Here is a 24,475-nt window from a genome sequence, read left to right on the forward strand (position 1 = left end):
ATATCTCAAAAACCCTTTCGAAAACTTTCAAAAACGCTCGCAATGACCGGTTTTTGATCGGTTTGGCGGGTGCAGATTTCTCCGTTTACGAGGTGAGGTTTGAAACTTGTCGGAAACGCCACTGTCACTTGTCGGATGATTTGTTTTGATCGATCCGCCTTCATTGTTTGTGTGCTGAAGCCGAAACCACGTGGAAAGCAAGCCGCTGCGTTGTTTTGTGCCGAAAACCGTGAAAAAATCAACCATGGAACAGTACGCCGTACCCAACAAACTCCCGTCGGTGGAGGTGAACGTGCTTTCGCACTGGAAAGGACGTCTGCGGCGTTTGGCTCAGCGCACGGAACCGCACGCGCAGCCCAAGAAGAAGCGTACCTCTTTCCGAAAGGTAATCTCGTTCGTGTCCAATGCCCGTCTCGCGGAGCGTGATGCGAAACGCATCAAGCGCAACTTCCTGAAGCACGGCGTAGTACCGAGACGTACGACGGAGTACAAAGCAAACGAGCTGGTGCTAGTGCTGCGCCACCGTGGCAAGAAGCTTATCCCCAACAAGGAGGTGATGAAGACGTTCGTCCGGCTGGGCTTACAGCACCAGCGTTCGGCTACACTGCACCGCCTGACGCCGGAGATCATCGCACAGCTGAAGGTGGTGGAACCGTTTGTCATCTGGGGCTATCCCAACATCAGCGTCGTCCGGGAGCTGCTCTACAAGTACGTCCGACTGCGCTGCCGCCAGACCGGCGTCGAATCGAAGAAGCCTGTGCCGCTGACGTCGAACAAGCAGGTAGAGGATCTGTTCGGCTCGATCGGTATGCTGTGCGTGGATGATTTGGTGCACGAAATCATGACGGTCGGGCCGCACTTTGATGCCATCCGGGAAACGCTGCGAAGTTTCATGCTGAAAGACCCCGCCGGTGGATGGAAAAACCCACAGCACAAGGGAAAGCTGCGATCGATCGGTGGAGAGGCCGGTTTCCGGGGTGACGCTATTAATGATCTGTTCCGGAAAATCCTTTAATGGAAAAAAGCGAAGGATTTAGACTGGTATCGTATTATTAATAGGGGAATCGTACAATTTTGGGGAAACTGAGCGATGTATGGGAGTCACAAAACTGAAATAAAATATGTGTTTATACATAGCTACTGCTTTGTTTGATCAATTGGGTGTTTGTTTAGAATGAGGTTGAGTTATTTACAGCTTCCAATTTGATGTCTGATAGGACGTGTGTGTGTGTGTACAATTCAATAATAGTTCCTGCTCAGTGACCGTGTCCGAGTAAACAATTCGAACAATAGCTCTTTCTACTTCATATTCAAATATTCCTTTTTTTGGGTAGTCACATTGTTCGACCGTGATTAGCTTTTTATGCCGCTAACTCCCTATATATAGCCCCGCATACAAAATCAAACCAGCACTACCACTTGGGAATACCGCTGAACCACTGCGCTTAATACCAAATTTTCCAGCAACATGTTCAACCGAAAGTTCGTGGTCGTTCTTGCCGTCTTAGCCATGCTGGTTACGTTCATTTTAGCTGCACCTCAGAACGAGTAAGTAAAGGAGCATAAATTGGTTATATTGAAGGCATTGCAACTTTCTAACGTTATGAACTTTCGCAGCGAGGAATCAATCCGATTCGGAGGAGCTGCACCTGGAAACGACCCTGCCCAAATGGATCATGAAAATAATGGTGCGGATATGGTTCAGGAACATATTCCAGAAGACCAGGAGATACCCACCGATGTGCTTCTTTGAGTTGTCGTTTAATCTCTTTTGAAACAGTTTACGTTGCGAGCGACTTACAGTTTATGTTTGCTACATCTAAGCCAAAGGACAGAGTTGAGATTTCAACCATCTAATAAGCTTCAAAATGTTCCAATAATTCCATTGAAATAGAACGTCCCGGATAAATGTCCCGTTTATAAAAGAAAACCGCAGTTTTGAATCAAATTCCCACACAATTGACAACACATTCCGAAGCTGGCCGTCAGCTTGACAGGCAACACATTTTGACAGCCAGTGTACACGAGCCTTCACGTCTGTATCTGTGTGTATGTCTGTGTATGTATCGCTTCTGCCTTTTCCTCCGAAAATCAGATGGCTTAATGCAGTGCATGCATTTTTTTTCATCGTTCCCGAACCGAGTCAAAAGTGAGGCAGGAGACGGCAATTTCCTCGTGCGAAATTGTTCGAAAAGTTGCTGTAGTATCGGGAAAGTTGTGAAATCGATAAAGGAAAGCATTGCGGAATAGATCGAACAGCATTTGTGTGAACGAAAAAGTTGCGTTGGTTTGTCCGAAAATCCGAAAGAGCACGTCGAAAACGTGAAGTGTATGAAATCGGCATCGTTCTAGAAGCAGCACACACATCTCGTCGAGCTGCTGCTTTGGATTTTCACACTCACACCCCCCAGGGAGGTTAGCTTTTAGTTGGTAAGTAGAAGCAAAAAGCACTCAATTTGTTTAGTAAAGGTTGGGAATTTTCCAGAAGTGAATGTAGTATGAAAATCAATAATCCTCTTGCTGTACATATCAAGAGTGAAGAGGATGCGGTTGCTTCTCCCCCGGCACGTAAAGCACACGAAAGAGCTTGTGCAAGAGCGAGCTAATGTGTCTGTTCGATTGATATTATCGATCGCTATCGCGAGAAATTAGCGGTAAACAAAGAATGGGCCACGCGATTAAGCACGGAGCAGCTGTTGTTTTAGCCACTTTGCGCGTCTTTTGTCCGTCTGTCGCCCCTGGTTGGCCGGTGGTGGGGAGCATAGTTGATTTAGTATTGGTGTGGCCGTCCGTCGTCGTCGGTTTCGATTTCCCCTGAACGTGCGACGCCAGACAAACGCATCACGCCATACCGTCGTACGAGTGGCCTGTTCCCATGCGTAAAGGGTTGGTGAACAGAAGAAGAAAAAGAAAAAAAAACCCTCCACCCTCTGTCCAGACCGGTTGAAGGCTCCACATCGTACCACATCGTACCACCTCGTACGAGCGTATCGTACGATTTCTTGGATAAATCCTTCGTTGTAATTACCGCTTCCGGGAAGAAAATAGGGTGTGTCGGATGTGTCCTGAGCAGAAAATTCAACCCCCCCCCCTCCCCAGTAGGCTGCAAAAAGAAAAGGAGCAAAATCGATAAAAATGGTTCACTTCCCTACCCCCCCCAACCCGAATCCTTTCGAAGGTCATCGATCTGTCCCAAGAGGTACACTTCCTTAGCAGAAACAGTCCTTGCGCATCACGCGGCTCTGGCGAAGACGAAGTTCAGCGAACTGTTTCGCGGCCTGGCGGCCTGGCTGGTGGCCGTGAATAAACGCGCGCAGCAGGGGGGGGGACCATTTGAATTGCTGATTTTACCGGCAAGCCAAACCAAAGATGCACACTGCGTGAAAACGTGACTCTGCAGGTTGATGATGACGAAGCGCAGATGATGGGCTTTCCGCTATCGAAAGCAAGCGCGAAGAAGAAAAGTGTTTATTAAGGGTGAATTTCGAATCGAAACGGTTGGGAAAAGAAAGATATGTTATTAGTTGCGAATGAGTCATCGTTCAATTCACGATTATCTCAAATTGCACGAGCAACAACAGTGGCGTATCCACAAAGCCTTGAGGAGAGCCGCAAACCACTTGAACGCGTTATTGAACATAAATTTTCCGTTCGTCCAACTTCCTGCCTTGGTTTGTACGAGAATAGCAAGAGGAAAAGGAGGGAGGAGGTACGTATCGAAACGAATGAAAAGAAGTGCATCGTTTTTTGTGTGTCTGTGTGCTGCTCATGATGTAAACATGGAGGGCAATATAACAAAGATTCTTCTACCCCCTTATGCTGCTACTGTGCCCATGTCGGTCTGGTGCGTGTGGAAATGCAGGAACTAACATGCTCGATCCTGTGTCTGTGCATTCGTGCATCATCAGACACACGCGTGTGTGTATGCAACGAACGGTGGAAAAACGGAAAAGGCCAATAACTACAGCTGCACAATGCTGCTGCTGCTGCTGGGCTGCTTTGGTTGTGGTCGGTCTGCCTGTCTGGTGATGATGACTCACCGGAGAAAACAAAAGTGAAAGGTAGAACCCATCCTAGCAGGCGAAGGAGAATTTTGACGTGACGGTTCTCTTTGGCTGTGGATACCAGAGAACGTAACGAAGCGTCATATCTCCCCAACAACCCAATGATGGTGTGATGTTTTCCAATCGTTCACCGCACCTCTCCAACCATTCAAACACTCACACGAAGTTGGTTCGTGTGCTTTGCGTGCTGCGTTCCAAACACACTCAGCACGTGACTACACACGGTTCGACTGATTGGAAGAAGTTATACTGGTGTGCTGCTTATCCAATCTCGTTCAATTCGTGTCTGAATGCCTTACGGCAATGGACGGCAAGTCACAGATTGATGCAATTTATACTGATTTCATGTCAGCATTTGATCGGATTAACCATGACATACTCCTTGCGAAACTGAGCCGGCTTGGCTTTCATAATAATCTAGTCATATGGTTAAAATCATATTTAAACCAAAGATCATACTGTGTTAAAATCAATAAGTGCTTGTCCAACGTGTTCGTTAGTTCGTCCGGTGTCCCACAGGGAAGTAACATTGGCCCAGTACTGTTTATCCTATTTATTAATGATGTTGTATTTGCGCTCCCAAATCAATGTTTGCTTATGTATGCGGACGATATCAAGATTTATGCGACCATTAGAAATGATTCGGACAGCTCGACTCTCCAGCACAGCCTAGACGTATTTAGCAATTGGTGCTCTGCGAACTCGCTATCCTTGTGTGTCAATAAGTGTTGCGTGATTAGTTTTACTCGTAAAAAAGACCCTATCAAGCGAGACTATAATCTTGACTCGTGTATAATCCCACGTAACATAGAAACTAAGGACCTCGGCACTATTCTTGACTCAGCACTCTCCTTCCGTCAACAATATTCGTACGTCATCGACAAAGCATATCGGCAGCTTGGTTTTATTCATCGTCTGACATCTGATTTTAATGACCCTTTCTGTTTAAAACAACTGTTTGTCGCGTTAGTCCGGTCCGTACTTGAATTTAATGTTGTAACATGGTCTCCGCACACTAACAACTGGTCCACACGAATTGAGCGAATTCAGAAAAAATTCACAAAAATAGTTATAAGAACCTTACGGTGGAACATGGACCAGCCTCTAACCTATCAAACTAGACGGCTTCTTCTAGGATTGCAGTCCTTAGAGAGACGTAGGGAGGTAGCACAAGCAGTTTTTGTAGCAAAATTAATAAAAGGCGAAATTGATGCTCCCGAGCTTCTTCTTAAAATAAATTTGTACGCCCCTGACCACGCGCTACGTCCTCGAAATTTTCTGATCAAAATAGACCGGGCCCGTACTTCCAGAGGAGCTCATGATCCAATTATTTCAATGTGTAAAGCTTTCAATAAGTTCTACTGCTTTTTTGACTTCAACATTACAGTTGCCACGTTTAAATGTTCATGTCTGTTTTCAAATATATAGCAAGTAAGGTTATTTTAAGTATTACTTTATTTTAATATTGCAAAGGCCCCTGCGCGCGCCACGCAATTATCTTCAATAAATAAATAAATAAAATCAGCAAACAAGAATGCCATAACACACAAGTGAGACCTTAAGCACACCAGACCCCTTACTGAAGGTTGTGTGTGTGTGCTGGAGAAGAAGAAGTCAGTGGCGAGAGTCGTGCAACACGCTTTCTAGCCGTCGCGCATGTCAATGAACGTCCATCTCCCCATGGCCGCTATATCGTAGCGTTTTTGGGTGGTGTGCACGATCTTCGGAAAACGTGGTGCAACGCGAGCAAGAACCGGTTCCGGTGCTCTTCCCACTCAACGACGCTATCGTGACGAACAGTTCTTGATACGCACTGGTCTGTTTGTGACCTTCTTATCCGGCTCCAGGAAGTCGTGTACAACATGTAGTAGTCCCCAAAACCTTCCCGTTTGACGTCATTCGCATGATTTTGTATCAACATTATTGCGCTGCTGCAGTGCTCCACAGCCACAGCACAGTCAAACAACGATCGAGTAGATAGATGAAGGTCAGCAAAATGGAGGTCCGGATCAATCGACCGGCGGAGAGATTAGATTACCACCACCACAGAGCAATATACGCATGGGGTGTACTCTCTTCCTTCTTTGCCATATTATGCCACTTCGTGGTGGCATCTCCGATTAGGAAATGCGCCAGCCGGTTGTTCCGCGCCGCGATCGTGTGTTGTGCTAGATCGCGCGACTGCATGCCACCACCGCCACTCTTCTCCTGTTTTTCCCCTACATAGACAAAACCACTTTCGCTGACGCGCACCGACAATAACACACGGGGCCCACTTCCCGGGTAGCGAGGCATTGCTTCACGCACACACGTATGCGCCCCCCGTACCTATCGGGTTCGAAAATGGGCTCGGGATTGAGAGGGTTTGGAAGAAGGATGGGTTCGGCTGCGTGGAATGATTTGTTTGTGGCAGAAAACCGGCAGCAACTACGCCGCAACTTTTAGCACCATGCAGCATTAGATGCGGAGCGTAGCGCAGAGCAAAATCACCACCATCGTCGACATCCGTGTGCCTGCCGCCTTGCCACATGCCACACCGTGTCTTAGGATCGCGGCATCACGGTTCGCCATTGGTTAGCGCCAGAAAGGCACGTCTTCTAGCATTTGTATGGTAGACGTAATAGACGCGTACGTACGGTTGGCGTCGTCGTGTGGCCTGTTTTGGGTTTGCGAGGAATGTGAGCAAGCTTTGGGAGGGATCTAAGGAAAGAGTTTATCGGTTGGTGTTTTCAATGTAAAACAGCAACGTATGCCCAAGGTGTCTTCTAATACTTATATCTACACAGCTGTGGCACGATGAATATGGACTTTTTCGATACAATTGGTGCAAAGGAGGTTGTTATCATTAGACTAGATAACAGTAATCAGTAACGAGCATGGTTTTTTTGTCTGACAATGTCGTAGTCAAATGTATCTAAAACGTGAGCTGTGCCATTATTATCAGCACCCCTTTCAACTAATACCTATCGTCCCAACGTACCGGTACCGTATACAAGCTGGGTGGTTGAAGGGCTTGGTCACACCAACACCACCACCGCACTTCCACCAAGGGGTGAGTACGAGTTGACCTTCGTTCGTTCGTTGCTCGCGCCGCCACTTGTGTGTACCGTCGTCGTCATTCTAGCTTGTTTACGCGTAAAGTGGTCGTGCCCCCAAGGAAAGCATTTTAACGCGAAAAATATCATCCGCCTCCCTTCCATCCCCTTTAAACCACGCCGAGCAGAGGTTGCCGCCGATGTTGCTGTTTAGCAGCAAATTAGATATTTATTCCCCGACCGCGTATTGCGCGGTCGGCCGTGGGGCGCCGCCAACATTGATTGTTGCCGTTGGGGAAGAGAGAGACGGACGTGTGTGTTGTATATCTTTCAACACTGCGAGTGATTGAGAAACACGACGGCCCAACAACGGTGTGTTTGGTTTGGGGTGTACAAGAAGATGTTGGGAGCCAATAGTCGGGGGCGGAAGTAAGCTTCATAATCGATCGTTTTCTCCAATGGGCAGCAGAGCTACTGTTTTTAAAGCTTGTCTGGATAGGGCCATTCACGATCCTCGTCACGTTTCTGGCCAGGTTCAGCGCAGCATTCTTCATTGTTTACAGTTTGCAGTTTGATCGCGGTGTTGTTTACGGTCTCGGGACGTTAGAATCCGGTCCCGCTCTCGTTGCAGTGATGCAGATGATGGTGGTGGTGCATCGGCAGTGCGAAAATAGGAAGCATGTCCGAGCGGCACTGTATGCAAATGCAACGCATTCCTTGGCACACGAATCACGACACACACGAGAGAGACGCGCTTATGTCGCCGTACGATCGATGGTTCTATACTGCAAGTCTCTTGCTGAGCAGGCCTTTGTTTATTGAAGTGTGTTTCTGATGCACCAGCTGCCACTTCACTTCCCAACGCGAGAGAGATTCCTTAAACGATAAATCAAATAGAAAAGTTAGCATCAAATTAATTGGCAAGAAGTGTGTGTGGTTATCGTACATAATCTTTCTTGTTCTACGATCACACATCTCCAAGATCACCCACACCTCTCTCTCTCTCTCGCACACGTTGTATAACACACTCCGTAAACAAATCAGCAGGGCCAGTAAACATCGCGTGATATACACCAACGCACACTCCATGCGACTTAAGCGTTACTACTTTCCCATGCTGCAAGTGGTTGCCGTTGTTGTTATTGCCGCCACTATTATTGTCCCACTCAAGTGGTGCAAACCAACCACCACCACGCGGTAGTACACGAGGAGCTCGCACTACTGGCTGCTGCTGCTGTTCCTTTTCCGATAGTGAACGGTGAGGGGTAGATCCGTTACATTGTCACGTGTACTGCACGGAGGCAACCTGCTTGTGGTGGGTGTAGAAGAACCGTATTTCTTGCATCAAAACAACCGGGCATTTGGGGTGGGACTGGTGTGTTTGTTGCTCTTGCCACCTGCTAGTGAATAGATGGATAAACAACAACAACCGTTAGTCCATACGTGAGTGTCGTTAGGATCGTTCCGAACTACCTTGATGGATGATCGCCGCAAACGCCGCTTGTTCTATTTGATTGAATTTATTATCGCTGTAGAAGGAAGTTGCAGGAGGCTAATTCCGCCTGCCGGTGTTTGCACCGAACACGTTCAAACATGTGGCAGAGGTTTATATTGATTTCCTCCCCCCTGCACTCCCCGCACCGGAAGTGTGGATTAGTAATCGATAGGTCACACGGAGAACTGTTAGTAGAGCGCTTACGACAGGGAATGAATAAATTTGAATACGATTCACCAAGCACACACGCACGGGCTGGTATGCAAAGTGACCGGCACTGTGGCGCTGCGGGTCTAGCTAGAATTAGATTTGCAACATAACAAACGAAGAAAAGAAGAAGAGAGCTACTGCACGACCGTCGTCGACCCACGGAGAATTTGGGAAGAGAAGTTGTTGACGAGCGCAAATTGCGTATCAAAATTTTGCAAATAGACAAGGGGGTGTTCGGTCAAAGCAGGCCGCGGGAGCAGATTGAGGTGTGCCCGTCGCTATGCCCACCACACGAACACACGCTGTGGTTAGAAACGCCGTCTTAGATACGCCTGAGGAAAAAAAAGGTCAATTTAGATTACGCGCACATGCACACGCACGTACACGCATTTGGGGGGAGCCTATGGTGAAGGTGATCGGGTCGGACGGTGTGTGTGGTATCGGATGTGGAAACGATTTTGCAAGCCCCCCACCCTCCCCTGTGCCTGCTTCCGACAGACTTTGCATGTCATTCCACATGGTCGCGCTTCCCCTTTTCCTATCTAGCCAACAGGGTATGCTATCTTCAGACTCTAACAACCTTCAGCAGTCGCCCAACACTTGTCGGGTCAATTGCGCATTTGATTGCGTGACCAATGGTAATGCGTATTCAAAAGAGATCAGCGTTGTGAGTGGGAGAGACTATCTCCAATAGTCTGAAGATGATCTTCTTTTTTTTACAAAATGTCTGCCATTTTTTCTGGCATGTTCCCAAACAAAAAGGCGGAGTAGGTCATGTGGACAGGTGTGTAAGATGGCCGAAAGGGTGGTTTTGTTGGCCGCCTGTTGCCGCCTCCTTCTCATCAGGATCCTCGTTAGAAATGATGGTGCACGTGCCACTTGGAAATTCGTAATCCGTTTGGACGGATTAGGCAGGTTCCCGGTCAGATGCCGGGTTGACCTTGGCGGTGAGTTGTGCTCTGTGAGAGCTGTTCTCGGAAGAAAGATACGTAAACATTCATGCGGCAGCGAACGACGAGACTACTGTTCGGTGTGTTTGTGTGGCAATTATTGTATTTTTAAAATTCTCACACTTCTCCTCAGGGTGGTTTTCTTGAGCGCGAGAGGTTCAGATTATTAGTGGCAATTTCATTAAACATGTGTGTTTCATTGGTGTTTCATGTATTTTTCATTCCCGTACACAGGAGGGCAATTGTTTCACGCTTCACATCGGTCAATCACTTGTGCTGCGACCCCGGCTAGAAGCGGTGGCGAAAAACGCGGCCAATATCACGTGTTGCACATGCGGATGAATATGCGCAACAGTAACGCCGCCGCCGCCGCTGTCGTCCTCGTGGTCGTCGTCGCCGCACCCTTTGTGGTGTCATGAGGGTCTGCACGCGCATGGCGTTGGTTTTTCTTCGGGTCGAAACGAGCCGCTTATTGCAGTGAGAATCCATACCGATGCAAACAAATTTGTACTGACCAGGAAGCGCAGATACAACCGCAACCCTGTGTTGGGTGGATGAAGAGCCTTTAGAGGACGTCGTTGAATTATGCGTGACTCAGCTTCGGGACGGGGAACATTAGCCTTTCTCACGTTGATCATGTCGTCCATGTGTCTGGCAGGTTGGGAAGGTTGTGCATTCGATTGAAGAAAGTAGATTAAAGCTGTAGACACAACATGCTTCCACTGTAAGCCAATCCTGTTGGCAGCAATCGAACGCCATTTCCGCTTTCCGAGCGGATTAAACACTCTAACAAGAGAGACACAAAACAACACAGCCACGTCCCCCCGATACAGAAGTAGTTGCCAAAAAGTAGCCCGAATGACTATTTTGGGAATATCCCGTGCAGCAGCAACGGCCGAAGCCGCTAGGTTAAGTTTAGGTTAAGAGAAAGGACGGTAGAAGACTTCTGGAAAGGCATACAATAATTTTATCTTTGCTGTAGAGACTGTAGAAAGGAATTGTCCACGCTTCAGTGACTCCGAATTCGCCATATTGCCGTGCAGTAGAGAAACAGCACCATAACCATAACAATCCCAACGCCCATGATGCGGAAAACATATTTACCTTTCTACCACAAGCGCGTTATGTTCTTTCTCGATTAAATCAAGCCTCCTTTCCAGTGACAAACAATATTATTGTCCACTGGCGTGGACAATAATCTTCTACACGCCCTGCTGATGACGTTGATGACGATCGTTATGCTTTCGGGGGGTACACTTGATCGCGGACGCACGTAATTACGCGCAAAATTATCTCTACCGTCGGCCGCCCGTTCCGACACACTCAAGGGGTTGTTCCGAGGGAAGGTGGCAAAAAGAGGGGGCTAATGGTTGGGTTGTAGGGTAGTGCGGCTTCTCAAACAGAGCGCGCGCTCGGCTTCTCGTGTGTGCGTACCGTCTTGTAAAGCAACACAGGCATACAATCACACAAACCACTACCACAACCACCACGCATCGCGATAATCTCCCTCTCCGCCGCGGCCGTGGCCAAGCATACAAACGCCGCCGTGTGGGCGATGATGGGTGGTGGGGATGTATGACACGACGACACGAACACACCGGCAAGCAAACGCGCTTAGTGTGCGGTCAGTGTTGACGGGTGGTTCGCGGTTCTGTGTCGGCCGTAGCTCCACTCATTCGAAGAACGATCGTAGACCGCGACGGAAGTGTCTTGACTAGTATCAGTTCTCTCGGCCGGTTTCATCCCCCCTGAGAGGGAGAAGATAAGTGTTGTGTTCACTTCGCGGTATCCTGGAGGGTGGTTAATTGAACAGCAAAGTAAACTGTAATTTGTTGTAAGATTGCGCACGATCGTTGCTCTTACACAATGTGAACTATTAACGAGAAGGTTGTGCCCTGAACAATTAAGTTGCTGAGGTAAAAGTGAAAGAGACGCTATAATATATCCTCATCTCGTGGTGTGTGGTGGGGCATAAAAGCATAGAAAAAGAGAACCCCCGTCAATAGAGAAGAGTGAAGGCGCTTGCTTGTGCGATTGTGTTTGTGAGAGCAAGAAACCCCAAAATCAAAACAAAACCCTACCAAACCATTAGAGATTCTTGTCGCAAGGCGTCTTTCCGTACTACAGCGCTAGAAAGCGTAAGGCTTCACCGTCTTCAGCTTCGGTTACGTTTGAAACAAAGAAGAGAGTGCACTGGTGCAGAAGAGTCTAGAAGAAGGTGAGAAAGAGGTTCAACGATCACCCGTACAGCGGAGGTTAAAGAAGCTTCTGTTTTACTCCTATTCTCCCCTACATACGTGTTGTGAAATGTGTAAATTTGCTCTACTTTTCTGTGCCGTGCTGCTTCTCATCGTTGTGTAGAAGAGAGAGAGAGGGAGAGGGAGAGAGAGAGCATCGTTATCAGGTGAGAATACGTAAGAAAGTGATTATTACTATTCCCATACGTTGGCTGGTGGTGTGAGACGATTTAATTGAAACATTGCGTTACTGATTAGTATTGCTGCGAAAATGTCCGCATTAGACGATGGCAGTGGAAGCAGCTGCAAAGAAGAGCAGCAGCTCCCAAGTAAACGACGCAGAGAAGATGATCTTGCGCCTTGAGTTGGAAACTTGTCACTAGACCGGCATCACCAGGCAAACACCCTTCCGGATTTGTAGCTAGCAGCAGCGATCTTACGATACCTGCCTGCTATAACCGATTTGTGTCCGATCGTTTGTTCGAACAGATCGCTACACAAACAAACTTGCATGCCGTAGCTCAAAGCCAGTGCCCGAATCCGTCGCCAGGGGCCTGGGTTGCGACCGATCAGCAAGAAATAAAACGATTTTTTGGACTAACTTTATGGATGGGTTTGGTGCGACTGCCGTCTTTAAGTTTGTACTGGCCCGACGATCCGGCATATGTACAGACGTTTGCAAAGAGTGCCATAGCCGGCGAAAGATACGCACACTATGATCGTGTTCTGCGGTGATCAGCAGAAGAGCAACTCACCCGACCGTTTTTGTCCAAAATTCAACCACTTGTGGACACTTTACAGGCAAACTTTAAAAAGCACTTCGTACCGACGGAGGAGGAGGACATTGCGGTCGATGAGTCGTTAATACCGGGGCACGGGGTCGCACTGCGTTCAGACAAAAACAACCACAGTACGCGCAGCAAGGGGGCAACAAAGTGTTTAAATTGTGCTGCGGAACAGGATACACCTATGCTCTACGTGTGGTGTGTACAAAGAAAGCGCAAAACGAGAGTACCACAGATGACGTGATCTTGTCGTTGTGTGAAGCCTTGTTCAACGGCGGGCACACGCTGTACACGGACAGTCGATACACGAGCTTAAGCATGGCAACGAAGCTGCTAACTAAACGGCTGCATCTAGTAGGCATACTCGATCCGGGTAGGCCAGGAAACCCGCCGGCGGTGGTTTCGAAACAGTTAGCAGCAGGAGAAACGTTTGCAATGGAAAAGAGCAAAAGCATAATCGTTCTGAAGTGGAAAGAAAAGCAGGAGGAGGTACTACTTTTATCGACGAAGCATTCGTTCGAAATGATGAAAATCGAATGTCGTAGTTCTAGTAAGCGCAAACCGCGGATAGTGATAGATTATAGTCAAGGCAAGACGGCTTTCGATTTAGCGGACCGAATGAACGCGTACAGTCTGACCCTTTGTAAGGCTATGCAGTGGTATAGAAAACTGGGCTTTGATCTGCTGCTAAACACGGCCGTGGCGAATGCGTACCTCCTGTACAAGGACGCTACCAACAAACAAGTGAGCATTAGCAAATTTCGGAAGGAGTTAACCGTCCATCTTGCGCAGTTTTGTCCGGCGGAGCCTTTCGATCCACTGTCGATAGTGGAGCCAATGATTGGCATCAAGACGCAACACTACTTTGAACGCAAGCCAGGCGTCACACATACAGTGCGACGGTACTGTAAGCAATGCTACGCCGAAAATGTTGCCCGCTTAGGTAGGACGAAGAGCAAAATAGTGACGAAAAAGGTGGCCACTTACTGCAGAAACGGAGAGGGCTAAGATGAATGTAATAATGTTTTGTTTTTTTAGGATTTTGTAACTAGTTGAACGGTACAATTGAATTCTCTATAAGGACGGCGGCGTGTGTGTGTTCATCAAATGCTGAGACACACGCGACCACATGTCCAACGATAGGAGGAGAGGGCGGGTTCTAGTTGATGACACTGACATCAAACCGAGCGAAACAGGGCCAGGATCATCGCGGTCAGCAAGACGAAGACGACAGAGCAAATAGCAAAAGCGGAAACTATTTTTGTCCTTGGCAGAGACGACGGTTTTCGTGTCAGGTTTTGTTTTTTCAGAGATCCCGTCCAATTTCCTTTACTCTACAGTAAACATAACACGACGTCGTGTACCTGGTGTGGTGGCAAACCTTAGCTTAGGGGATTTCAAGAGCGAGCAAGAAGTGCTTTTTTGAAAATGCTTAATATCTCGAACAACCTGGTTGGGACGTTGGCCAAAAATAGGATTTATTACTCATCCCGCCCGTACGCCGCTCCATGCCACACACCCAATTCCCATCAGCAGTTAGCCGGTCTAAGATATGATAAATGGGAGGTGGCACGTGTGGTTGCTTTCCTTCTTTTTTCTTAATTCATTTCTCGTTGAAGAATATTTCAAGGAAGAATTCACCACAATGCAACACAACAACCAGCTGACGGGTAGTTTCCGGTTGGAATTTCCCTTCCCGTCCTACCAGTCTGTAACCGGAACGGGTTCCAGGTTGTGTACCTCCGCTCGAAAAAGCTCCTCCCGTCGCAAGCACGCTTAATTGTCCATTATTGGCTCTCACTCACCCTGAGGGAACACAAAGAGCGGCGGGATTCATTAATGAAGCTGCTGCCATATTTGCACCTGATTGACGTAACCGCAAACTTCACGCAAGTGGCAGAAACGCAATCAGCTGCATCGAGCAAATGGAAGCGCAACCGGCACTCGACGACGCGCGAGAAGTCCAAAGGTCGGTGTGCGTCGTTCCCCGTTTGCGCTTCTGGAAAACCAGTCATCATCATCGCGGTTTCAGCAGCACAAACCAACCCCGAGATTGGCTAATCGAGAAGCGCGCGAAAGGAGATTGTGTTCTCCAAGCGTCTCTCCGCGGAGACGGAGAAGGAACAAGTTGTTGCACCGTTTGCCCACACTTGAACTGAACCCCCGACCGGTCGGGGTAGTGATTGTGGCGTGGTGTGTTTCGCTGTCAGCTGATCGCGTGAGCTGCCGTTGCCGAAGCCGTTGACCCAAATCCCGAAACATGCGGAGGGAACGAGTTTATTTTCGAGACGGAAAGTTAAACAAGCTGCCTGTGTGTGTCGTCAAACACAAAAACGATGCACATAATGATCGATCGACTAAAGGAGAGAGAGAGATAGGTGCTCGGTGTGTACCACCGGCCATTGATCGGCAGAACAGGGGGCCAACAGTGTGTAGAATTTGCAAAGCGCGACACAAATTGTTCCGCAAATCAGCAAAATACTGTCCATTCCACCGTTCCACCACCGTTCGCTAACCAAAAACGCGTGCTGCCATTGTGGGGCGCACTATTGCAACGTGCGGACGGATTTAGCTCTGCATGATTATTGCTGGCTGTTTTGCTTTGTGGCTGCTTTGGCTCTTTGTTGCATTTTATTGGCAAACAAAAATGACCCTCCATACGCAGCGGGCTGAAATTACCACGACCACCACCACCACCGCATTTCCATTGTCGAAGGTCTCGGGCGGTGGGGTTTCACTTTTCATGATGTAATTAACGTGTACAGGCCAGCAGCACAGCCCCACACACAGGAGGGAGCCTTAGCCGACCTTAGCCGAAATTGCTGTGAACATGTGTGTGTTGTTAGAACCCCTCGGGAGAGGACAAAGAAAAGTGATCGTTAGGCGGGCACACGATAACACAGTGTTTATCAAGGAGAAGAGCCTGCAAGGGTAGAATTATCGCTGCGTCACCATGTCCGCTTGATTGGAAACGGTTCCCGTTACTCACCCCTACTCCGTTTGGGGCGTTTATTATGAGGAATAGAGGAAAAGATGGCACAGCGTGGCAAATCCGACACGGCATCCCGATCACGACATGATCATACGACAACGCGAACGCCGTTCAGCTCACCCGTCCATGTTCCCCGCACTCATCTCAGCGAAAGACGTTAGCAATCAATCTCAATTTTCGCTTCTCTCGCGCTTGGCCCATCGTCATCAACATCATCACCATCATCGTGCTTCCTCGAGTGGTGGTGAACGAGTTGTGTGCAAATAATTTAATGGCATTTACTGCGCGACACTCTACACATGGGGTTGGTTGGTGGTTGTGATGATCGTTTTTCCCGAGAAGAAGCAATCATCTTCAATGCCCAACACACACGCACACGATCATTTGAAACAGCACACAACTGCCGGGTGAGGAGGACGGTTGTGCGGATCCGTCGGCGTGAAAAGGCATCAAGTGATTCTAGAGTGGAACATCTCGCTTGAAAAGGGGGTTGATGGGTGATGAGCATTACCACCACCTTCCCCACCGGTCAAGCGTGTGTGCTGCTGACGTCAAATGTAAGCAAAGAAAGCGTTATTGAATCATTTGCCGGTAGAGTAGGGAGCAGTCTGTTAGTCGCCAACGAATGGCAGTCCGTATGGCAGATAGATTTACTCAAAACATCTAGCCTGTTCGATGATGGGACAGTTTTAGGTTGAGTGGCACCAACGCTGGTTTAAAAATTCGTCAATCTTCCGTTTGATTGCAAGACCCCGAGCGTCCGGTATTCCTTGGGCTTGGGCTACAAAAGTATTTAGCCGTTGATTAAGCTGGTGTGCGACTTGGCGTCTTTATCACCTTTTTGCCATCCCGCCAATGCTGTGTTCGGTGGCCAAAGGTTAAAGTACAATTGCACCAAGTAATCGGACCACAGCAGGTTGTTGTGTGTCCGTTATCGTCAGTTAACTACTACAACTCATCTCCCCTCGGGGCGGGAACTCACCCACGTATCGACGTTTTTATCTAATCTATGCTACAGCCCACACTTCGCCCCACTGGATGTGTGTTGTTTATTTCATGATTTTCCTGCTTCTCCGTTTTCAATTCCAGATAGTACACACGGAAGTCTTCGAACGTGGAAGTTACGCTCTCGCAAAGCACTCAGGAATACTGCTTCTACTTAGGACCGAAACACAATTGATCTTTCGGACAAACGTGATTAACACCGATCACACCTTCAAGTTCCTCTTGTGACATACAAAGAAGAAGAAAAAGCCTCAACATGAATAGCATAGTGAATTTGTTCAGTAATTTTAAGGAGTTCTACAGCGAAATCAACGGTGCCACACTGACCGGTGCCATCGACGTGGTGGTGGTAGAGCAGCCGGACGGTTCGTTCGTAAGCTCGCCGTTTCACGTGCGCTTCGGCAAGCTGGGCGTGCTGCGGAGCCGCGAGAAGGTGGTCGACATAGAGGTGAACGGCGAGCCGGTCGATCTGCAGATGAAGCTGGGCGAGTCGGGCGAAGCGTTCTTCGTGGAGGAATGCGCCGAAGATGACAGTGAAGTGCCGGCGCACATGGCCACCTCCCCCATACCGAGCCACTCGTATCTCAGCAACTACGAAGAGACGGTACAGCAGCGCAACGATGGGCCCGGCGGGCCCATCTTTAAGGCGCTGGAAGCGAACGAAGCAACAGGGGCGGCCGGCGGGCCCGGAGCGGCGTCCGTGGTGGGGCCCACCACCATAGAGGTGGGCGAGGGAGGTGAGGTAATGAAGATGGTGTCGAGCCAAACGGGTGCCGGCGGTGATGGTGAGGAAGAGCTGCTGCCCCGGTTGCGTCGCAACTCGGTCGACCTGTCGAACGAAAATGCCGAGGTGGAGCGGGCGAAATTCGAAAACCAAAGATCCGAGTACAGCCACCGGCGGCACACGGACAATCTTACCAACAGGCCGGACCTGTCGTTGACGAAGAAAGAGTACACCACGCAGAAGCTGCGCCAGGAGCTGAACGCCGCTGCCGAGGCTGCCGAGCAGGAGCAGATCTTTCACATGGAAGGGTTGGACGACGGTGGCCCGCTGGAGGGTGGTGTAGCCGGCGAGGAGCAGCAGGTGATGCACGCTGGTGAGTGGAAGAACAGCACTCCGCTGCCGAGTGGCGCCGGCGACCATCAGCTGGTGGAGGATAAACATTTCAAACCGATCGATGCGCAACCAACCACCGGCCAGGCGGCTGAGATCGTTCCCATGGTGATGGCAACCGCACAGCCGTCCGGAGACGGCGGAGCGGCGGACTCCAAATCGAAGAAGAAGCGCAGGAAGAAGTCGCTGATGAAGAAGAAAAATACTCAGCGCAAAAATTCGGCCAGCAGCAGCTCGGGCGCTGGGTCGAACCATTCCGACCCGAACGAGGGCACGGAGACGGACAGCTTGACCGCGTCGCAGGTGACGGTTTCGTCGGCCAGCGGTAGCTCCCTGCCGAAGGAAGACGCAGCTGACGGGGGGGATGTCGATCAGCAGGTGCCGGACGTGAGCAGTCCGCTCAAGAAGGAGGGCAACGACAGTCCGGCACTCGGCAGCACAGCCATGACCTCTAGCCATCATGCCGATCTGGATATTCACTTCTTCAGCGATACGGACATTGGTACGGGCGTCAGTCCGCAGCAGTCGCGCCCGTCCACGCCCATCCAGAGCGATACGGAGTTTGAGATTTCACAGCGCGAGAAACCCGTCTCCGAGGAGGAGCGACTGATGTACGGTAACTCGTGGAACTGGGGCGAACTGCCGACGCAGGTGGAGCCGAAGGCGGGCGATGCGGAAGCGGGCAAACAGGCGCAGCACAACTCGATGCTGACCGGGCTGATGAGTCTGATGAAGTACAACAACAAGAAGAAGCGCCAGAGCGTCCCGGACGGGATGTATCTGTCCGATCTGGACAAGCTGACCGAGCCGGAGATTGCTCAGCTATACTTTCCGTCGTTCTCGAAGCTGAAGCAGCAGCAGCAGCAGCATCAGGGCAAGCGTGGAAGCGGCGGCAGTGGCGACGATGAAGACCGCGAGAGTGGCAACGGAACGTCGATCCCTCAGAGTCCTACCTCGATGGAAGATGGTCCCGGTGGAAAGGATTCCGACTTCGAGGAGCGGGATCAGCTGCTCAAGAGCGGCGGTGCTGGTACGGTCGATCGTTCGATCGATTCCTTCGCACTCTCGCTGTGTGGTGGACTGAGCGGTGCCGACGACAGTGCCACCGGACCGACCGACGAGCAGTTCGAGCGCCACCGGCTGCAGTACGACAATGTGCTCTCCGATCCGAGCGTGTTCAAGTCGCCCGATCTGGTCGTGCGTATCAACGGCAAGTACTACAGCTGGGAAGTAGCCTGCCCGCAGGTCATGACCATTCTTGCGTTCCGGTGCGGACTGCCGAATGAGTTTCTGGCCAGCGCGACGAAGCCGAAGCCAGACGATGGCTTGTCGGTGGCAGACAACAAGAAGGGCGAGGAGCAATCGCTGCAACAGCAAACGCAGCCGCAACCAATTCAGCAACCGCAGCCTGCTGGCGGCAGTTGGTGGCGCTGGCGTCGGTCGAATGAGTCGAAGCCGCCTGCACCGGCCGGTACGCCGCAGACGCCCATCACACCGACGGCAGCAGCGGAGGAGTCGCCCGATGGTTTGGACATGAAGACGTCCGCCGCAGTGGGCACGCAAACGTCGCGTTCGAACTCGCCCGACGATGAAAGCCATGAAGGAGGCATGGACGCGACGGTGCCGACGTACAAGAATGCATCGAAAACGGAGGACGGCTACAATGGTTCGCTGTCGTCGGAGGATTCCGAGCTGGCGATGGAAAAATCCATGTCGGCAGGTGGCATGCTGATCGACAACAGCAGCGAGAAGACGCTGTTCCTGCTCGGTTGCGGCGAAAAGTACCGGAAAACGCTGCGCCTGTCGTCGGAGCGCATCAAGGAGCTGAACCTGCTGGATGGTATGAACGAGATCGAGTTCAGCGTGACGACTGCCTACCAGGGAACGACCCGCTGCAAGTGCTATCTGTTCAAGTGGAAGCACAACGACAAGGTGGTGATCTCCGATATCGATGGCACGATCACCAAGTAAGTGTGCACTATTTTCTTTTTGCGTGGAAACCAGGGCGCGAATGTCTAATCATACCTCGATTGTATCGCGTTTCAGGTCGGACGTTCTCGGTCACATTCTGCCAATGGTAGGAAAATCCTGGGACCAGATCGGTGTGGCGCAGCTGTTCTCGAAGATCGAGGAGAATGGATACAAAATGCTGTACCTGTCGGCCCGTGCCATCGGGCAGGCGAAGACGACCCGCGGCTATCTGCAGTCGATCCGCCAGGGTGATGTGAAGCTGCCGGACGGGCCGCTGCTGCTCAATCCGACCTCCCTCATGTCGGCGTTCCATCGTGAGGTGATCGAGAAGAAGCCGGAGCAGTTCAAAATCGCCTGTCTGAATGACATCCGCGACCTGTTCCCCGAACGGAACCCGTTCTACGCCGGATACGGTAACAGAATTAATGTGAGTAGTAACGCGGGTGTGTGCTATGGTTTGGGTGAGGAGTTTACAATATTAACGTTTTTGGATGTGATTGCGCTTGCAGGATGTTTGGGCGTACCGGGCCGTTGGTATTCCGACGTCGAGAATCTTCACCATCAACCCGAAGGGAGAGCTAAAGCACGAGCTGACGCAAACATTCCAATCGACGTAAGTGGCTCGCTAATACATACACTTTTTTGGTACAATCTTTTCGCTCACAACACCACAAGCCCATAAATCATTCCCTTCAACATACTCACACACACTCACACACTTACACACAGAAATTCGTACTCTGTAAAGTTGTACATAGAGGATAGTGTGGCAGGAGCGAGCATATAAGGAGCACAAACAAAGCATGCTTTGCAGCTGAAGCAGATGTGCTTTGAACTGAACGGTCGGGCCTTTACATGTTGCTAATAATGTGCTTTGTTTTCGGATCGGTTGGTGTGTCTTTTTATTTGGTGAACAAGTTGTGTGAATTGGATGCGGCGGGACTGCAGGTTTCAAAATTATTCAATTAACCCCAGGGTAATGCACTGATCAGACAGCAATGTACACTTTGGAAGCACGAAAACATCCATTTTCAGATATATTCATGGTACACACATCGGCACACACCATTCATTGGTACATACATTAATTGAGGTGTTCAATGTGAAATCATACACACAAAAACAGCCGGGGATAGATAACAAAACGAAGGATAGAGTTGGTCGTATTATTTTGTTTTTCTCTCTCTGCACGTGGGTACTTATGTTGGATTTTTGTTCTTTTTTATTTTCCATTTACTCTGTACCACATTTGGTGTACAACCCTCAACAACCCTGTTCCACCACACCAACGACAAACAACCTAAACACAAACGCGTGCGCGAATCGCTTTTGCTTTTCTTGTTGTTCTTGTATCGATCGCGATCGCGCGTGTACATTTTGCTTCTAAAAACAACCCGTAAACACATTTAAACACACGCTTAGATATGCTGGCCAATCGTTGATGGTAAACGATTACTTCCCACGGATTGAACGCGAGTCTCCCGAGTCTGAGTTTTCAGACCGCGACGAGGACGACGACGACTACGACGAGGATGATGACGATGACGACGATGACTACGAGCCGCTGCAATTTGCGATCGAAACGAGCGGTGACGAGCAGCAGCAGCCGCACCAGCAACAGGAGGAGCAACATCTTCAAAAGCCAACAATAAGAATAAAGCGCTCACCCAAGTCAGGCTTTGCTGACTATCGTCCAACAGACTGCGACGTGATTATCTTGTAAGAGTAAGGATTAGCCCTCTACTTTACGTTAGCGTTACGCGTAACGCCTATTTATCTCAAACCCAATGTTCTTGGGAACGCTTCTCCAATGTAACGTAATGGGCTGATCCTTACTTTTACCAACGGTGTATCCGTCATGTCGCATAGCTCTCTAGAGAATAGCTCCTAACACTCCTCGCCCAGCCGATGGAGTTCACTACAGTGCTCTCTATTTTTCTATAAAATATGCAAAAATGTGTGCCATCGCCCCATGCCCCATGGTTTAAATGATCCATACACAAACAATTCCGTCCCCATTCCGTGCAACACGGGAATGTGAATATGGTTTGCTAGTCAGAGGGCATGAAACAGTGGTGCCAGTCAAAATGATCATCACCAAACCCACCCCCCTCAGTGTAGAGAGCTTTCAGCAAACCATTCCGGACATCGAAACCACCGGGGTAAGCATTGTGTCGACTAGAGGATGGAGAGGAGGAGGAGGAGGAAAGTGCTGGTATCCTAACACTTATCTGTAAGGAGGCTACTTCATTATACCCCTCAGCAGCAACACCATCCCATCATTGCTTCATGGTTGTGTAACAAACTCTGCTACTACTTACCTTTCTCTGCTACTCGCCGTACACGCGATATCGAGGTGCTATCGAGTGTGTACGATCGTCTGGCTATATCATCCCCTGCCGTATGAAAACTCTCACTCTCTTTCTCTCGCAAATATCATCGTTTTCATCGTTCCTCCTAGTGCATATAAGAATCCTATATTTACCCGGGTGTATGTGGTGCTTTTTTATGTGCTTTCGCATGTGTTGTGTTGTGTCGTATCTGTTTAAGGTTGTTCCCAAACTAATGCTCCGAATGAATGTGATCGTAAAGGTGTGATAACAGACGATCACTAGTGCTCACTAAGTCTTGGTGGAACATAAATAATAATCATTTAGTTTTAGTGCCAAACGTATGGAAGAGGGGTAGTAACTAATTGGTGTTTTTCCTTCTACTTCTTCTGCTCTTTACAGCTACGCCAACATGGCATACATCGTGGACCAGCTGTACCCGCCGATCAAGCACATCGAAGAGGAAGACAATGAGTACACCAGCTTCAACTACTGGCGCGAGCCGGTTCCCGAGATTGACTTCAATGCTTGTGACATATCCGGTTCCTCGTTGTCATCGTCGGGTGCTGCAGCTGCTTCCGCCACCACCACCACCTACCCAGCACCTACCGGTGGCAAGATCACCCCGACGGCAACGCTGATTCAGCAAGCATTGCCAACCATTCCCGAGAACTGAACCACCACCACCACCACCAGTGGAGACGGAGGAGAGCGAGAGCAGCACAGACATAACCAAATCCCTCAATATGGGGAATGAAATGACAAAACAAAAGAACTACAGGAAAAGACGGTTACAACACACACCTTTCTACATCCCCAACAGAAGTAATAGACACAGTAATAGACAAGGACAGAGAAGAAAAGAGAGAACAAGCTAAGCTAAGAAAGAAACCAATGATTGGTACAATAATACTAATAATAATAATAGTAATTGATAATTATAATAATATTCATACACAAGTTTACCCCGTAAGCTTTTGAACGCGAGTGCGCTTTGAAGTGGTCATGGTCTCTTCTGTTCGCGTTGCTTCCATTTCGCTTTTGGTTGGATTGCTTAATTTGTGGCTGAAGAGCAAAAACGAAAACAGCGATTTATAATCCAAAGGAATTGTATAAGCATCATTAGTCTTAAACAGAGGCGCAGGCTTGAGCAGGTGCAGATGATGATAGAACTAGCCAAGAAAGGCAAGAATACTAGTATGCAAAGCATCAGGAACAGGGCAGGAGGGACAGGTGTGAAGGGAGCGAAGCGCGAGTTAGCTGTGATCGAAAGGTAGTGATAGAACTGAACAACACACAGAGCGGAAGGTCCTACCAGGATGTGCTAAGATGGATGTATGGAGGACGGGAGGAATTTAGTTTAGTAACACAGATTGTACCATTATTGTACTCATCGTTTCCACCGGCACCGGGAAGCGAGCCACACAGAGAGAAAGAGAGAGAGATAATGTAGGACACAGAGGGACAACAGTGGAGAGAACGATCAACAGCTTCTAGATAGAGAAAGTTGAAATCGTCCCCGCTGTGAAGTGGAAAGTGTCCTCTATCCTCTGTACGGAGGAAAGTGTGGGTTGGGGTAGCAAAGCAAACAAAAGTATGTGATAATTTTTTCTATTTATTTTGCTCTTTTGTTTTTTTAGCATTTCTTAGCGAGTTTCTTTATTATTATTTTTTAAACTCTAAATAGTATCTAATTTATCGCTTAAAGAATGTTTACGAGCGCAAGAGTGTGTGAAGCGTTGAACCGCGAACGACGAATGCATTAGAGGAGGAAACGGAAGCAGAAAAAGACAGATCGACATCACAAGACTGTGGGTGGGTGTGTGTGTGTGTGTCGTAGAAGCAGAAAGAGAGGAAGAAACGGATCGGTATTTAGAAGAACACTGCTGCTTCGTAGCGAGCGAGCAAATTTCAGCTCGTTGTGACCGTTTTTAGTTCCGTTGGTTTTATTTCAAAGTTTTTCGTTACCTTTACTTTTAGGAATAAAAAATATACTGATGTGATTGGGTTGGATTAAAGCAAGGATCCGCCTGCACAAAGCGAATTTATTTTTTCTTTTCTTATGCGAATTGTTGATTTGCTGTAATTGCCGTACCGTGAATGATTATTGTGAGTACCACAGTGTGTAAGGTGTAATCGTTGCTTGCAAGCGCGTGCGAGTGATTTGAACAAGCTACAATGCAAATAAATCATATCCATCATGATGTCGGGGTTGTTATTTTTAAACATTCAACAACACTTCAATCCGAAATATCCTCCATTAAACGATACAGGAGTTCCCAGGAGG

General features: G+C 49.0%; 2 protein-coding genes and 1 long non-coding RNA gene across 8 annotated transcripts; 2 read left to right on the forward strand and 1 right to left on the reverse strand.

The window, feature by feature from the left end:
* The first annotated feature begins 99 nt into the window (after positions 1–99).
* LOC1269592 (large ribosomal subunit protein uL30-like 1) lies at positions 100–1,136 on the forward strand. Its single transcript, XM_308235.5, has one exon. It carries the CDS (start codon positions 245–247, stop codon positions 1,013–1,015), a length of 771 nt encoding a protein of 256 aa, XP_308235.4. The 5' UTR covers positions 100–244; the 3' UTR covers positions 1,016–1,136.
* Positions 1,137–2,030: 894 nt separating this feature from the next.
* On the forward strand, positions 2,031–24,392 carry LOC1269590 (phosphatidate phosphatase LPIN3). Of its 6 annotated transcripts, none has more exons than XM_061644428.1 (5): positions 2,031–2,430; positions 16,858–19,854; positions 19,934–20,285; positions 20,368–20,471; positions 22,591–24,392. In XM_061644428.1, exons 2-5 carry the CDS (start codon positions 17,030–17,032, stop codon positions 22,862–22,864), a joined length of 3,555 nt encoding a protein of 1,184 aa, XP_061500412.1. In that variant the 5' UTR covers positions 2,031–2,430; positions 16,858–17,029; the 3' UTR covers positions 22,865–24,392. The 6 variants fall into 6 exon arrangements, with proteins under 6 accessions (XP_061500412.1, XP_061500410.1, XP_061500409.1 ...); XM_061644426.1 differs by lacking the exon at positions 22,591–24,392 and adding an exon at positions 21,281–22,020 and having other exon boundaries at positions 2,044–2,430; XM_061644425.1 differs by lacking the exon at positions 2,031–2,430 and adding an exon at positions 9,954–12,158 and having other exon boundaries at positions 21,281–24,392.
* LOC133391302 (uncharacterized) lies at positions 6,819–8,566 on the reverse strand. The gene is made up of 2 exons (XR_009764806.1): positions 8,046–8,566; positions 6,819–7,975 (listed from the first exon to the last, which is right to left on the reverse strand). It is a non-coding gene; the product is annotated as an uncharacterized LOC133391302 (long non-coding RNA).
* Positions 24,393–24,475: the final 83 nt, after the last annotated feature.

The sequence above is a fragment of the Anopheles gambiae genome, chromosome 2 (assembly GCF_943734735.2).
Source record: "Anopheles gambiae chromosome 2, idAnoGambNW_F1_1, whole genome shotgun sequence".
In the NCBI taxonomy this organism is placed as follows: domain Eukaryota; kingdom Metazoa; phylum Arthropoda; class Insecta; order Diptera; family Culicidae; genus Anopheles; species Anopheles gambiae.